General features: G+C 46.9%; 1 protein-coding gene across 1 annotated transcript in view; it reads right to left on the bottom strand.

Moving 5' to 3' along the window:
• RAB40B (RAB40B, member RAS oncogene family) overlaps nucleotides 1–15,700 on the bottom strand; it is a 369,612-nt gene that overhangs the window by 71,639 nt on the left and 282,273 nt on the right. Inside the window, exon 6 of the mRNA XM_086930598.1 lies at nucleotides 14,263–14,485. Coding sequence (XP_086786724.1) covers nucleotides 14,263–14,485 — 223 coding nt within the window. The remainder of the gene's footprint in view (nucleotides 1–14,262; nucleotides 14,486–15,700) is intronic.

Here is a 15,700-nt window from a genome sequence, read left to right on the forward strand (position 1 = left end):
GTTAATCACTTGTACTAAATATTCGGGCGCTGCAAGAGGAGTGGCAATCCTTGGTAAAAAACATATAGGTAGCACGGGTAGGGTACACTCTGATGGGTTAGGCCGTAGGGCAATTGCAGAGTGCATTGCGGGTCACACTAAATTCACTGTATGTGTGGTGTATGGGGCAAATTTAGATGAAGCAACCATTCTTGATTTCTTAAATGTAGAGTTAGCAGCTTGGCCCACACCGTTGATTGTGTGTGGCGATTTTAATATAAATTTGGTACCCAACATTTTAAACAATGAACAATTGCACTATACTGGTAGGAAGCCGAGAGTGTTTAAGGCTTTACAGGCTCTAACGGGAGCCCATGGCCTGGTGGATGTGTGGTTCTCCTTAAGGGGGGGAGGGTAGGATGGGGGGGTGTCACCTGGATACACTTTCATTTCTTTTCCACATCGGACGTTAGTTCGATTAGACTATTATTTTACTTCCCCATCATTGTTAAATCAAGCTACGATCCAGGTATATCCGAGAGTTACATCAGATCATGGGCCAGTAGTACTATCTATAGCAGAGATAGCATCAAACGAGCGTCCAAGGGCGTTCTCCTTAGACCGTAAACTGTTGATTGAAAAACAATTTGTCGAGCATATGAATCAATGGATTACATTTTTTTTTAATATCAATCGCGGGAGCAGAAGCGAGGGTTGTGTTTGGGACTGCTTCAAGGCTGCTTTCCGTGGAGAGGCGCTGAGTTTCGGTCTTTATAATCAAAAAAAGCAGTCAGCTAAAATAAAAACACTCTACCAGGAGTTGACAAAGGCTGAGGAGGCGCTTATGTTAGGCATACAGGCTGGGACTGACATAGAGGATCAGATCAATACAGTAGCGCGGCTCAAGGCAAGGGTACATTAGAATTGGTCCCAGGAGGCGGCTAAAAGGCTTTTTATTAAGAAACAAATTCACTATGAATATGGCGAGGCAAGTGGCAGATGTCTCGCCCAAAAAGTAAGATCAAGGGAGTCAGCCCAGCGCATTGATGAAGTGGTAGATCGGAATGGTGACTCTGTTAAGGATGATCAGGGGATCCTGGAGGTTTTCAGGCAGTTTAATGAGACATTGTATCAGAGTGATGAATATGATGAAGACAGTGCTGCTATTTTGATTAGTCAACAGTGTATGGGATCTCCCGGTAGACGAAATGGAAATGCTAGTGGCACCTATTTCACTTGAAGAACTAGAAAATGCAGTTAATGGGTTGGCAATTGGAAAGGTGGCAGGGCCTGATAAGCTACCGCTTGAAATATATAAAACTTTTTTCTCGGTTTTAAAAGGTTATCTCCTGGCAACAATGGTAGCGGCACAGAAAGGCGCATTCCCTAAAACATGCCAAGAAGCATGTATTGTGGTATATCACAAAATTGGCAAGCCGGCGGATATGCCTGGATCGTGTCGTCCTATATCACTTTTAAACGCAGATGGGAAAGTGTATTCAAAGATATTAGCTAATAGACTTTCTCTGGTTATCTCGGGACTAGTATCGACTACGCAGCATGGGTTCATCCCTCAACGTGGTACCACAAATCACGTTAATCGAGTGATAACTTTTTTTGATTATGCAAAAGTTACTCTGGAACCTTTTTGTTTGATTTTACTTGACGCCGAGAAGGCCTTTGACCGTGTTGCATGGCGCTTCTTGTGGGACATATTGAGGGGTCGAGGCTTTGGGCCAGAGTTTATCAAATCACTCCAGATATTATATCATCATCCGGTTGCCCGAATTAGTACTATGGGATTGGAGTCGGCTGAAGTACAAATACGCAGGGGGACCAGGCAAGGTTGCCCCTGCTCTCCTCTTCTATTTTCATTATATACTGAACCTTTTTTAAGAATGCTGAAAGCTAACTCAAGGATACCCCCTCTATCTATACAGACTTATCAGTTTAAGGTACTAGCAAAGCTGATGATGTGGCAGTTGTTACGTCTAATCTAGCCATAGCGATGCAGGCCATCGAACAATTAGCTGCAGAATTTGGTAGGTCATCCGGCTATAAGTTGAACTCTGCCAAGACTCAGTTATTAAGTATAAATATGCCAAAGTATGCTGACCCAAGGTTATGTCAAGAGGTGGTTTATCTAGGGCTTAGGCTTCGTGCGTGCACAATATCTTTGGTCAAAGCTAATTGGGACCAGCTTCTATGTGGAGTACGGAAAAAGCTAGATCAGGCAGAATGTTTACACCTCTCGTTAGTGGGGTGATGCAATTTGTTAAAAATTATGGTCCTCCCTCAAATTTTATATTTCTTTCGATGCATACCTTTAGAAGTCCCTAAGGCGAGTTTAGCACAATTACAGGCAATTTGTATGCGTTTTATGTGGTCTGGGGGTAAAGCACGACGGGCCGGGCGTTTTATGACATTGCCAAGAAATCTAGGTGGTTGGTCAGTACCAGACTTTGCACTATATTATTATGCATGTATGTTGCAAGGTATGGGAATTTTGCTAACAGGTGCTGGACCAGTAAGACCTGCGGAATGCCCCTCGATTTATCAAATGTTGCTGGGGGTAAAAGCCAAAAATAGCTTATTCTTGCATCTGGAATGGAGTTATTACAAGCACACGCAATTTAAGACATTGGAATCTGCGTATAAGGGGGATGCTCGGATTTGAAAAAAAACACATGGTATACCCCACTGGTATTTTCAATATTCTTACCAGTTGATCTATGGGATAGAGTAGTACACAATTGGAGGGAGAAAGGAATAAGGATTGAGGGAGATTTGTACTCTGGTGGGTTTCTTAAATCATTTGAACAACTGCGAGAACAAAACCAACTCCCCAGGGAGAATTTTGCGAAATATTTGCAGATTAGAAATCATCTGGGGATTGTGGATGCAATATTCAATTGAACCCTTTGATCGAGGACATCATAAAAGGTGCAAAGATTGGCTCATTATACAATCATATGTTAAATACTAAAGATAATGACATTGAACAACAGAACTGTAAATGGGAGGCTAAACTTGGCAGGTCGGACATTCAGATTGAAACTTCACTGGCAATGGCTACAAATTTATTCCTGTCAGCAAAGCTCTCTGCGCAGCATTATAAATCAGTTTTCAATCTATATTATACCCCAGACAAGGTCTCTAAATGGCCCGGGGATGCAATAGGGAAATGCTTCCGTTGCTGTATGATCTCTGCAGATGATGTCCACATTTTTTTACATGTACAGCATTGGCACCCTTGTTGACGCAGATAGAAAAATGTATTTCAGAAGTGGTGGGTAATCAAATACAGTTGTCAGCAACATAGACATTATTGGGGGTAGAAATGGGTCTGCCAAATACTCGAATTCCGAAGCAGTACATCTATTTAATATTTTTAGTGACGGCTGTCTACAGACTCTGTATCGCATCTGCCTGGCTACAACAGGAACGGCCTGCTTTTGAGGTTTGGCAGGCCAGGTTCTTTGCAGTACATAATATGGAGCGTAGCTTGTATGACCTCAAGGGTCCCCGGAAAAAGAAGATTGGTGAACAGATATGGGGCTTAGTTACAAACTATCTGGAGTCCTAAAGAGGGGCCTTGTGCTTACTTGTATATTTGTGACAGTTTTTAAGCCAATTTGCCTTATTGTTATTGTCACATGATCCTATATTGTTGTCCTGACTGCTCATGATATATGATTTCTGAAATATCAGTTTTTAATTTGCTGTTATTTGTAATTTGTATAATGTGTCAAGTGGATTCACACCGATCAACTCATGCGTTTATGTCAAAATAAATAAATAAATAAATAAATAAATATCAATTTAGGCTAGTCTCCGTCCCCTCCGCATCCCGCTGTCTGTGCGATACTCACTGTCCCCACAGAGTGGACACTGGTGCAGGGAAAGGGCGCTTTTAGGGGCATGCCCCCTGGTCCACAGCCCACAGGGCCCCAGGATGCTGAGCCAGTAGAGGTGCAGTATCCGAGGCCAGCAGATTATGTGGAGACTCTGGAGGGGGTACGGTGTCCGACAGGTGTGCGCTCCGTCCCCTCCGCGTCCCTCTGTCTGTGCGACACTCTTTGTACGCACAGAGTGGACGCTGGAGCAGAAAGGGGGGCGCTCTTGGGGGTCACAGGCCCCTGATGCACAGCCCATATGGCTACCGGGATGCTGAGGGGCCGGTAGAGGTGCAGTGCTCGCCCCATACTGATTATACCACGGACTGCCCCTTTAGAACGTGACAGGTCACAGAAGCACCTAGTAATGCGCCCTCAGTAAGGACTGAATATGGGGTTTTGAGTAGACCAGGTTTTGTGTAGAGCGCCATGTGTCACCGGAAGGGCCTCGCACCGCTACCAGATGTGCAGGAGCCTGCAAACCCACAGCAGGGGCGAGATGGAAACTTCTCGAAGGGAACAGGCAGATTCGGGGTCTTCTGGGCTTGCAGAGGACTTCCCCTACACGGAACTGGAGCGGAAGGGGGTGGCATTCCAATGTTCCATAAAATGTTACTGTCCCATTGTACAACCAATTCTTATTTTTCCTTTAAAGTTATGTTATGTTATGTTAAAAAGTATTTATTGAGCGCGCTGCCACCGATTGGTTTCCTGGCGCTAAGATAGAAAGAGAACGGAACCTGGGAACGTGAGAAGAAGGGGAATTAGTGATACGCTTGTCTAAAGAGCCATGTTTTTAAAGCTTTCCTAAATGACATGAGATCCGAGCAGGACCTGAACTCAAAGGGGAAGGTGTTCCATAGGCGAGATGCAAGAACAGCAAATCTGCAGCGTTTGAAGGCAGGTATCTGGAGGAGGGCTTGGTGAGCAGAACGCAGATTGCGGGAGGGGGTGTGCCTGATGATGAGATTATCTATGAATTTGGGGCTTTTGCAATGGAGAGATTTAAAGATCATGCATCCAGTTTTGAAGGAACAACGTTGGGCCAGAGGGAGCCAATGAAGGTCCCTAAGCAGAGGAGATGCTGAATGCCATCTGGGTTGCGCAGTGATCAGTCTGGCTGCGTAGTTCTGGACCATCTGGAGGCGCTTCAGTAGATATAAGGGTAGGCCTAGATATATAGAGTTTGCATAATCCAGGTGGGACAGTACCGTCGTAATCACCACCTGGATCATGGCCTCTGGAGTAAAAAAAGCGTCGCACCTTCCGGATTTTTCTGAGCTGGAAAAAATACTTGGAGACCACTTGAACCACTTGTGTTTTTAAAGAGAGATCACTGTTCAGGGTCACTCCGAGTGTCTTTGCAGCAGGAATAGGAGTAGGGGCTTTGCCCATGTCAGATGGCCAGTAGTGAGAGCCCCAAAATTTAGCACTATCCCCTGTGAGCACCAGCTCGGTTTTTCCAGGGTTTAATTTTAAGTGGTTTTGGTTCATCCAGGTTTGGCCCACATTCAGGTTCCATACAGGCGAAGGTGGGTGTCTGGGAGGGATCACTCTTGAGTCCTTCCAGAAAAGCTTTAATGGCAGGCAGTCTGAATAGTGAGAGGTGCTGCCTGTTTTGAAGATAAGCTGCTATTGCGGATAAATGTATACAAATGGAACTGTACGCCAGATTACATCTGTATAAGTGCAACAAATAACAGATAATGTTTTGAATAGATGCATCCAGTGGGTTAATGTCATTATTGGTACAATATATGACAAACCTCTTCCATTTAGCCGCATAACATGCTCTGGTTGTGGGTCTTCTTGCCTCCTTGATGATGTTCATGCATTCTGGTGGCAAGTTGAGGTAGCCAAATTCTAAGACTTCAGGAGCCAGATCGCCAGGTTGAGCTGTTGCGGATCTGGGTGCTGAATTTCGCCATGGCTCTGCGTTAAAAGTCTGGGTGTTAGCCGCAGTCTTTGATGCAGTACCACGGAAAGTTCTACTAGCGTGGTGTACCATGGCTGGCGTGCCCACGTCGGAGCAACCAGGATGAGTGTCATCGAGTGTTGCCTCAGCTTGCGTGCCACCAGCGGTATTAGAGGTGCTGGGGGAAAAGCGTAAGCAAACCTGCCTGACCAGTTCATCCATATTGCATTGCCCTGTGACTGCAGATGTGGGAACCTGGCGGCGAAGCTTTGGCATTTTGCGTTTTCCCTTGTGGCGAATAGGTCTATCTCTGGATGACCCCACTGCTGGAAGTACGGTTGGAGTACTGATGGATGTATCTCCCACTCGTGCATCTGGTGGCTGTGTCTGATGAGCAGAACCGCCATCTGGTTGTCCTTGCCCGGGAGGTGTTCCGCCATGAGGAAGATGTTCCTCTGAATGGCCCACTTCCACATGCTCTGAGCCAGATGAGACAACTGTGGAGAGTGTGTTCCTCCCTGCTTCTGTATGTAGTACATGGCAGCCATGTTGTCCGTCCGGATCAACACGACCTTGTTGCACAAGTGTACCTTGAAAGCTTTCATCGCCATGAAGATTGTTATCAGTTCCAGAAGGTTGATGTGCATTTTCTTCTGCTGTGCTGTCCATAGTCCCTGCACTTGTAGTGGAGTACATGAGCTCCCCAGCCCTGGAGAGATGCGTCCGTCGTCAGTATAATCTGTGGCACAGACTCCTGGAACGGTCGGCCCTTGCAAAGGTTTTGTGGGTTCCACCAATGCAGAGAGTTGAATGCGCGACCGCTCACCAACACTAGGTCTTTTAATTGTCCTTGAGCCTGATTCCACTGACGTGCTAAGCACTCCTGAAGCGGACGCATATGTAGTCTCGCATGCGGGACTATGAAGATGCAGGAGGCCATCATGCCTATCAACTGCATGAGCACTTTTGCTGGAAGCGAGTGTTGAGGTCTGAATTTTTGTATCAGCAATTGCATGCTGTGTATCCTCGCTGAGCTTTGGCTGCCAGAGTGTTTATTGTCGCGCCCAGGTACTGTCGCACGTGGGCGGGTTGAAGATGTGACTTTGGATAATTCAGCGAGAATCCCAGATTGTGAAGAAGATGAATGGTGTGGGACATGTGGCTGGCACACTGCTGGGCCGTCTTTGCTTGAATAAGCCAGTCGTCCAGATAAGGGTAGACATGTATGTGCGGTCTCCTCAGGTGTGCTGCTACTGTCGCCAGGTACTTTGTGAACACCCTGGGTGCCATTGTTACTCCGAAAGGGAGGACTTTGAACTGATAATGTTGATTTTGAATAGTGAACCTGAGAAACCGTCTGTGTGATGGGTGTATGGGTATATGGAAATACGCATCTTTTAGATCCAGTGTTGCGAGGAAGTCTCCCTGACTGAGTAACGGCAGAACCTGCTGTAAGGTGAGCATATGAAAATTCTCTGACAGAATGTAACTGTTCAGAAGCCTGAGGTCTAGTATAGGTCTGAGAGACCCGTCCTTTTTGGGTATTAAGAAATACAGAGAGTACACCCCTGAGCCTTGGTCTTTTACAGGCACGAGCTCTATGGCTCCTTTTTGCAGCATGCTGACGACCTAAGTGTAAGTGCTCTGTGGACATAGGACGGTGTCTTGGTGGTATGTTGGGTGGAGTGGATGTTAATTCTAGACAATACCCGTACTGGACAATGTCTCTCACCCACCTGTCTGTGGTGATGGATTTCCAGACCGGCAGGAACTTTTGTAGTCTCCCCCCCGACAGGTGTTAAATGGTCGGGGGGCAGTGACAGGGCGTCACTCTTTGTTATTGGCAGAGGATCTGGAATTGTTGTTTCCTCTTCCTCTGCTCTTGATGTTGTTTCCACGATATCCACCCCTGTTGTTTTTATTGTAGGTGGATAGTGTACCTCCTTTTTTGTACTGTGTCTGCTGTGTGGATTGGCCTCTTGAAGGTCCTCTAGTATTGGAGCGACGAAAGGAGCCTCCCCGAAACTGCTGGTACTGCAGAGCCCCCATAGACTTTGCAGTCTCGGTGTCTTTTTAAATTTTTTCAAGGGTGGTATCAACCTCAGGTCCAAATAAGTAGTCCGGGTTAACTGGTTGATTGAGGATAGAAGTTTGTATTTCTGGCTTGAATCCCGAGCTTTCCTTCTTGGATTAGTAGTTCTGCACCCTCCTTGTACTGATTTGGTAGGTGTTGCAACAGTGTCTCAAGGGTATCATAATGGGACCCGTCGTATCTGGCTAAGTGTGCCTGAGTGTTGGCAATGCGCCAGATGTTAGCTGCCTGCGCTGCCACCCTTTTTCCTGAAGTTTCCAGTACTTTCGACTCTTTGTCAGGAGGAGGAGCATCACCTGTAGTCTGGGAGTTTGCTCTCTTACGTGCATTAGAAACAACGAATGAGTCCAATGGCAACTGTCCTCTTATATAAGTAGGGTCCACAGGTGCCGGTCTATATTTCTTTTCAATTCTTGGGTTTAATACCCTGGCCCTGTTGGTTTCCTTAAAAATGTCACCAGCATGCTTAAGGACCCCTTTTAGCATGGGCAGGGTCTTGACTGTTCTTTCTGAAGTGGAAAAGGTGTCGACCAGAAAGTCTTCCTCCACAGGGTCAGCATGTAGTTGCACGTCATGGTTACTTGCCGCTCTTTCAATAAGGGCGTTAAAGGCAGTAGTGTCCTCAGTGGGAGATGTTTTTACACTGTATACATGTGTGTCAGGGGCAGTCTGCGGATCTTTTGGGTCAGCTGGGTCTGCCCATGGTTGGTTTTGATCATCGGCATCAGTGTCCACATGATAAGTGTCATCCTCATTTTCGTCATCCCCTGCATCCACATCTGAGTATGTGGGTGAAAAAGTCTGAGGTTCTTGACCATAGGATTGGAGAGGTTCCACAAGAACTGGCGATGTTGTTGAATCCCTCTTCTTTTTTAAGGGAATCCAATATGACTCCATGGGTGTTTCTGGTATGATCTTCCTTTTATATATGGACAGTCTACCAGTTTCCGAGTCGATGAACTGCCTCGACTCCTGTTCTTCAGGCTCCTCTGTAGCCTCCACTTCCATTGACACTTTTTTAATGGCTCCGATACCTTTCTTTGGTTCGAACATCTTCGGACGCACCGTCGGTGGCAACCCGAATTTGATTGGTGTCGATGCGAGCTGAACGTTTCCGACCAGCTTCAGTGTTGGGGCATTCTTTGGCCCGAATGCTGTAGCCTTATCTTTGATGCGTTGGAGTGACTCCGACACCTCTTTGGCTACGAATGGGCTCGGTTGCGTCGACTCAACAGGGTCCTTGGAGCCAGTCTTTGTCTTGTCCGCAGGCCTCGACCGAGGATCAAACCCTTCTTTTGGTTCGGGTCGTTTGTGTGTGTCGACTCCCTTCGGTGTCGGCTTCGTCGGTTCGACAGCCTTGACTTTGGCCTTCGGTGCCCCAACCTTGGCTCAATGACCTTCTTGAGCTTCTCGGTATCGACGGCCTTTTTCTGTTTCTTCGGCTCCGAGGGGTTTGAGGCCTTGGAGCCGACCAGAGTTAGCTGCACTTTTGGTTTCGGTTTTGGCAGTGATGCTTTCGGTTTCGATGTCTTTGGATCGACCGATGGCGGTTTCGAAACCGATGGCTCTTTATATATATTCGAAGCCGGGCCTTTATGCGGGGCTGTTGAACGAGTCTGTTGATCTCGGGTAAGGCCCTGTGGCGATCCCTCGACCTGGGCCTTAGTGAGCGCTTCATCGTCGGCCCCCGTATAACCGGTTGGGCCTAGCTCCTCGCCTGAGCTATCTTCTACCGCCCCAAGGGCCTCTGCGTCGTCTCCTACCTCTTTGATGACGTTTTCGTCTTCTTCTAATACTTCTTCGTCTTCTGCGTCATACTCGGAGTCATGGCCCGAAGCCGGATCGGAGTGTTCTTCCTGATCCTCCAGATCAACGACCTCTTCGTCTTCGGTCCCGAAGATGTTTTCTGGAACAGGCGCTGATCTCTGCGACTCCAATCGAGCCGCACGTCGAATCCGAAGAGTTTTCTTCGACCTGAACCGGTCACAGGCCATACAATTGGCTTTGTTGTGATCCGGGGACAGGCACTTGTTGCACACCGGGTGGACATCGATGTGCGGGTATTTTGCATTACAAAGTGGACACCTTTTGAATGGGCTTCTTTCCATCGTAGATCGAAGATCGGGTCGAAAGTGGAAGAAAAACCGTCTGATTCCTCGATGTCCTCTCGAAGCAAAGGTATCGGTACCGAACAAAACAATACCGACGCTGTTGAAAGCCTTTTGGCTTCGTAGAAAGTTTTCCTAACTTGAGCTAAGATAGTAACATCCGAACCCAATGGCGGAAAAAAACAATCTGAGGATGGAGAGGATACCCATGCGCACTGTAGTCCAGGGGAGGAGCCACCTATCTCGTGATACTTCGAAGACTCTTCCAGGACAACAATGTGCAATCATCCGGACCCAACCCCAGGGCGGCGATCTATGCACAGATATGAATTCAGCAGCCCACATGCCTCGAACAGTATTGTTAGGGGTTTCGAACTTTAAGACTAAGTTGTCAGTGTCTGGCAGGTTAATACAGGTGAGAGTGGTTGTTTTTAATGAGGAATGGATAATTGCTGCCACCCCCCGCCAGACCTGCCATCGGCACGATCTGCATGGATGATGTAGTAGTTTGGGGGAAGTGCAGCTATTATATCTGGCGCGGAATCTGGAGTCAGCCAGGTCTCAGTTAATAAAAGGACGTCAGGGTGCTCTGTGATCAAGAAAAGGAAGATATTCTGCTGGTGTTTAACAAGAAAGCGGGTATTTAAATAAAAGAAGGTCAGGGAGCCAGGTTGGGGAGTAGACTGGGCCCGACTGAGACGGTCAGTGCACGGTGTAAAAGGCATTTCACCAGGACAAGTGCCTGACGTAGCTGATATGCGCCCTGAATCTTGCCAACACTGCCTACTGGTTTGCTGTGGTCGTGGTGGACTACATTTGTGGGTAAAAGGCCCAGTGAGCAGAATGCAGCATTTTCCTGGCGTTTGGAATTACATTACGTTGCCACTCCATCTCCATACATGAATGTATTTTGCCCAGTATTCCACTTTCCCGTGGACCAAGAATCTGAGTGCTGCCTTTGCAATTCAGATTGGCTGCACAAAAACCAATCAGAATGGCCCGAATATACGCACCACTTCCGATTGGTTGAGGCCCAACCAGTCCGAAGGGCTGAAAAACAAGCTTCTTTAAACAGTTCTAATGGATTGCCTTTCAATTAATCACAATTGATCTCTAGGTTTCGACTGTTCTGATTGGTTGCTGAGCATCCAATGTTTCAAGATTTCCATTTAGTCATGGAGGCGTGAAGGTTTGAAGATGTCCATTGAGTGATAGCGGTGTGAAGGTTTCAAGGTGTCCATTAAGCCATGGATGCGTGAAGGTTTGAAGGTGTCCATTGAGCCATGGAGGCGTGAAGGTGTCCATTGAATGATGGCGGTGTGAAGGTTTCAAGGTGTCCATTGAGCCATGGAGGCGTGAAGGTTTCAAAGTGTCCATTGAGCCATGGAAGTGTAAAGGTTTCAAGGTGTCCATTGAGCCATGGAGACGTGAAGGTTTCAAGGTGTCCATGGAGGCGTGAAGGTTTCAAAATGTCCATTGAGCCATGGAGGCAGGAAGGTTTCAAGTGTCCAATGAGCGATGGAAGTGTGAAGGTTTCAAGGTGTCCATTGAGCCAATGAGGTGTGAAGGTATCAAGGTGTCCCTTGAGCAATTGAGGCGTGAAGGTTTCAAGGTGTCCATTGAGCCCTGAAGGTTTCAAGATGTCCATTGAGTCATGGAGGCGTGAAGGTTTCAAGGGGTCCATTGAGCCATGGATGCGTGAAGGTTTCAAGTTGTCCATTGAGCCATGGAGATGTGAAGGTTCAAGCCTCCTGCTCAGCTGCTCATGCAAACTCCCACAACACTATGCCAAAGACAGACCGTCACCATCACATCCCACGTACTATCACACAGCATCCAATGATGGTATCAAAGCTGTCTTCTTGCTTCTCTGGGTGAGAGTGACAGCAGAGTGAGAGTGACAGCAGAGTTAGACAGCAGAGTGAGAGACAGAAGAGTGAGAGACAGCAGAGCGAGAGTGACAGCAGAGTGAGAGTGACAGCAGAGTGAGTGACACCAGAGAGAGAGAGAGACAGCAGAGAGAGAGAGAGACAGCAGAGAGAGAGAGAGACAGCAGAGTGAGAGAGACAGCAGAGTGAGAGAGACAGCAGAGTGAGAGAGACAGCAGAGTGAGAGAGACAGCAGAGTGAGACATCAGAGAGGGACAGCAGAGTGAGAGTGACAGCAGAGTGAGAGTGACAGCAGAGTGAGAGTGACAGCAGAGTGAGAGACAGCAGAGTGAGAGACAGCAGAGTGAGAGACCGCAGAGTGAGAGACCGCAGAGAGAGTGACAGCATGACAGACAGCAGAGTGAGAGTGACAGCAGAGTGAGAGTAGTGTGAGAGTGACAGCAGAGTGAGAGTGACAGCAGAGTGAGAGTGACAGAAGAGGGAGAGTGACAGAAGAGGGAGAGTGACAGAAGAGGGAGAGTGACAGAAGAGGGAGAGAGACTCACTAGTGTGAATGTTCCAGAGAGAGCAGGGTATACTTGTGCGCTTACACGGTGCACTGACACACAGGCGCTAAAACAAAGAACAGCTGAACACGTGTCTTGGGAGCTTAATGGAGGCAGCTGGCTCTCTGTGAGGGGAGCAGCAAGGAGGGACGCCCCAACCAATCAAACGCAACTACTCACAACCTACTGTACGATTACAACACAGGCCAAAGTGCAGAGCTAGGTCTTTTCGCATTACGTAGGGTGAGCAGTGTGTGAGTGTGTAAGGTGAGCAGTGTGTGAGTGTGTAGGGTGAGCAGTGTGTGAGTGTGCAGGGTGAGCAGTGTGTGAGCATACAGGGTGAGCAGTGTGTGAGCGTGCAGGGTGAGCAATGTGTGAGCGTACAGGGTGAGCAGTGTGTGAGCGTACAGGGTGAGCAGTGTGTGAGCGTACAGGGTGAGCAGTGTGTGAGCATGCAGGGTGAGCAGTGTGTGAGCATGCAGGGTGAGCAGTGTGTGAGCATGCAGGGTGAGCAGTGTGTGAGCATGCAGGGTGAGCAGTGTGAGAGCATGCAGGGTGAGCAGTGTGTGAGTATGCAGGGTTAACAGTGAGTGAACGTGCAGGGTGAACATTGGGTGAGTGTGTAGGGTGAACAGTGTGTGAGTGTGTAGGGTGATCAGTGTGTAGGGTGAACATTGTGTGAGTGTGCAGGGTGAGCAGTGTTTGAGCATACAGGGTGAGCGCTGTGTGAGCGTACAGGGTGAGCAGTGTGTGAGCGTACAGGGTGAAAAGTGTGTGAGCGTACAGGGTGAAAAGTGTGTGAGCGTACAGGGTGAAAAGTGTGTGAGCGTACAGGGTGAGCAGTGTGTGAGCGTACAGGGTGAGCAGTGTGTGAGCGTAGGGTGAGCAGTGTGCGAGTATGCAGGGTGAGCAGTGTGTGAGTGTGCAGTGTGAACATTGTGTGAGTGTGTAGGGTGAGCAGTGTGTGAGTGTGTAGGAGCAGTGTGTGAGTGTGCAGGGTACGAAAACTCAAACTAAGTCCACCACACACACAACCACACACACACACAACCACACCGTCAGTGCATGCTTTCACTGGGCACAAACACCACCAGCCATCAGTGCACGCTTTCACCAGGCACAAACACCACCAGCCGTCAATGCAGGCTTCTACCAGGCACACACCACCAGGCACACACATCACCAGCCATCAGTGCACAATTTCTACAGGCACACACACCACCAGCAATCAGTGTACACATCAATTGTTAACGCATCCACAATTAACTATTGTAGCAATCGCAGTATGGTGCACTTTACTTTTAAACATATTCATCTAAAGGGCAGCATGCCACCATTGCTACAATTCCAATTCAACCCACAAAATTCCACTACAAACTCCATAACACATGGCTAAAAGACAATGCCATTTACAATGCCATTAGCTCTTACTCAAATAAATCCGAGACCTATTGCATTTCCAATGCTTGTTCTTAGAAAGCATCAACAAAAATTACAGCTGGCATAAACACTTGTCATATAATTGGTCAGTATGCAACATTTCACAGAACCAATCAACCAGTAATATGAGGAAAACACTGTATTTTGTGTTATTTAACAACGGTTTGAGTAAAATGGGTTGTAGTTCACCACAAAATCTTTTTTTTAGAAAAAATTTGCCCGAAAGCTTCAGAAAACTGGCTTTTGAGAGGGGGCCAAAAATGCTCACTGAGAAGCTTTTGTTTCATTCCTATACGAAGTGTGGTGATTGATAAGTGACGCTCAAATAGGCAGAAGGATGTACATTTGAAACTAGGTGTCGTTCATATAACAATGCACACATTCTCACAGTATCTTACCTTTGTTTGGCCTCCAGAGTCGGTCCATCCCATGCCTCATTAGCACGATCCTTGCAAGCTCCGTGAAGGACTCTGTTATGTTAAAATTGCACAAAGGGCTTACTTCAAAGAAAGTCATGCCTAATCTCTCCGCATAGGCTTGTGCTTGCTCTGTAGACACCTGGCGTTTAAAGGCTAGATGGAGGCGGTTGCCAACCAGAATTTTGGGCACACCAGGAGCATGCTGCCGGAACAAAGAGAGAATTAATAGTGCCGAGATCCACCTAAAATGTATGTGAAATTGCAGAATAAATTCCTCAGATGATGTGAAATGTTAAAACTGTATTTAGGACGAGTTCATCATTTAAAGCTACTCAAAATAGTGACTTCTGGATATTATTAGAATAGGAATGGAACTAATACTAAATTAGGTGCTAGGCTATGAATGCTGCAATTTAAAAAGTCTCAGCCATATCACTAGAAATGTTACTGACAAAACGTGTACAACCCATAGCATGGTATAACAACTTTCCATATGTATCAATAGTTATTTCGAATTAAAAAGTGGTTCTTACAATTTTGAAGTTGTTCAGATATCTGCAAGTAATGCTGTAAATGATAATGTAAGAAGGACCAATAAAACGAATCACGAGATGGAAAGGCAGCACAAGAGTCAAGGTTTTGCCTTTTTGTCCAGTCCCCCTGCATAAGTGGAATTATTTAGGCTCCCTTTCAGGAAACTGCTAGGTAGGTAGCAAAGATACGTTCTGAACACTCACATTCATGTATTCAGGTAAATCTGTTTCTTACCTGAGCCCTTCATACCAGTATGGACTCTAGCCCTATACCACAGCAAGCATCAGCATGTTATTACCACCACATCCCTCTTCCCCATCCCAGTCCAGTATTAAAGTGGAACTCCACCACCTGCAATAGTAGACCCCTGACCCGGCTGCAAACTAAGATTAGAATTTAGGACGGGGACGACGATTTGCTTCCTCGGTTTGCTGTTTACCTCCCTTGAGTGGGGCATGCACCTGCACAAAGAATAAATAGCACTTTTCAGGCATTCTTTCCCCTGCATCCTTTAATTTCCAAAAGTCTTGCTCTATTTACATAGGATGATTGATCACCATGGTGAGTCCTATTTGTTACTGAGGCAATTGTTAGGCTAACCTGGTATCACCCTAGGAACAGAAGCCTCATGGCCTGGGGGACAGACACCTTTTACATCCCACTGTCAAATACTCTCCTATATGCCATCCTTCAATCCCTATGGTTTTGATGAAAAACAAGACAAGGTGTTCACAAGTTCTGCTGGTATCTCTTTTAGCCTGAAAGAAAAATGCTACTTACCCAGTATGCATCTGTTCTCTCATATGAGTTAGCATAGATCGCCATCTGGTGTTGGGCTCGGATGTTTGCACTTTGTTTTTCTTTGGACAAGTCTTTGTAGTCA

This window comes from Lissotriton vulgaris, chromosome 7, assembly GCF_964263255.1.
Source record: "Lissotriton vulgaris chromosome 7, aLisVul1.2, whole genome shotgun sequence".
Classification (NCBI taxonomy): Eukaryota; Metazoa; Chordata; class Amphibia; order Caudata; family Salamandridae; genus Lissotriton; species Lissotriton vulgaris.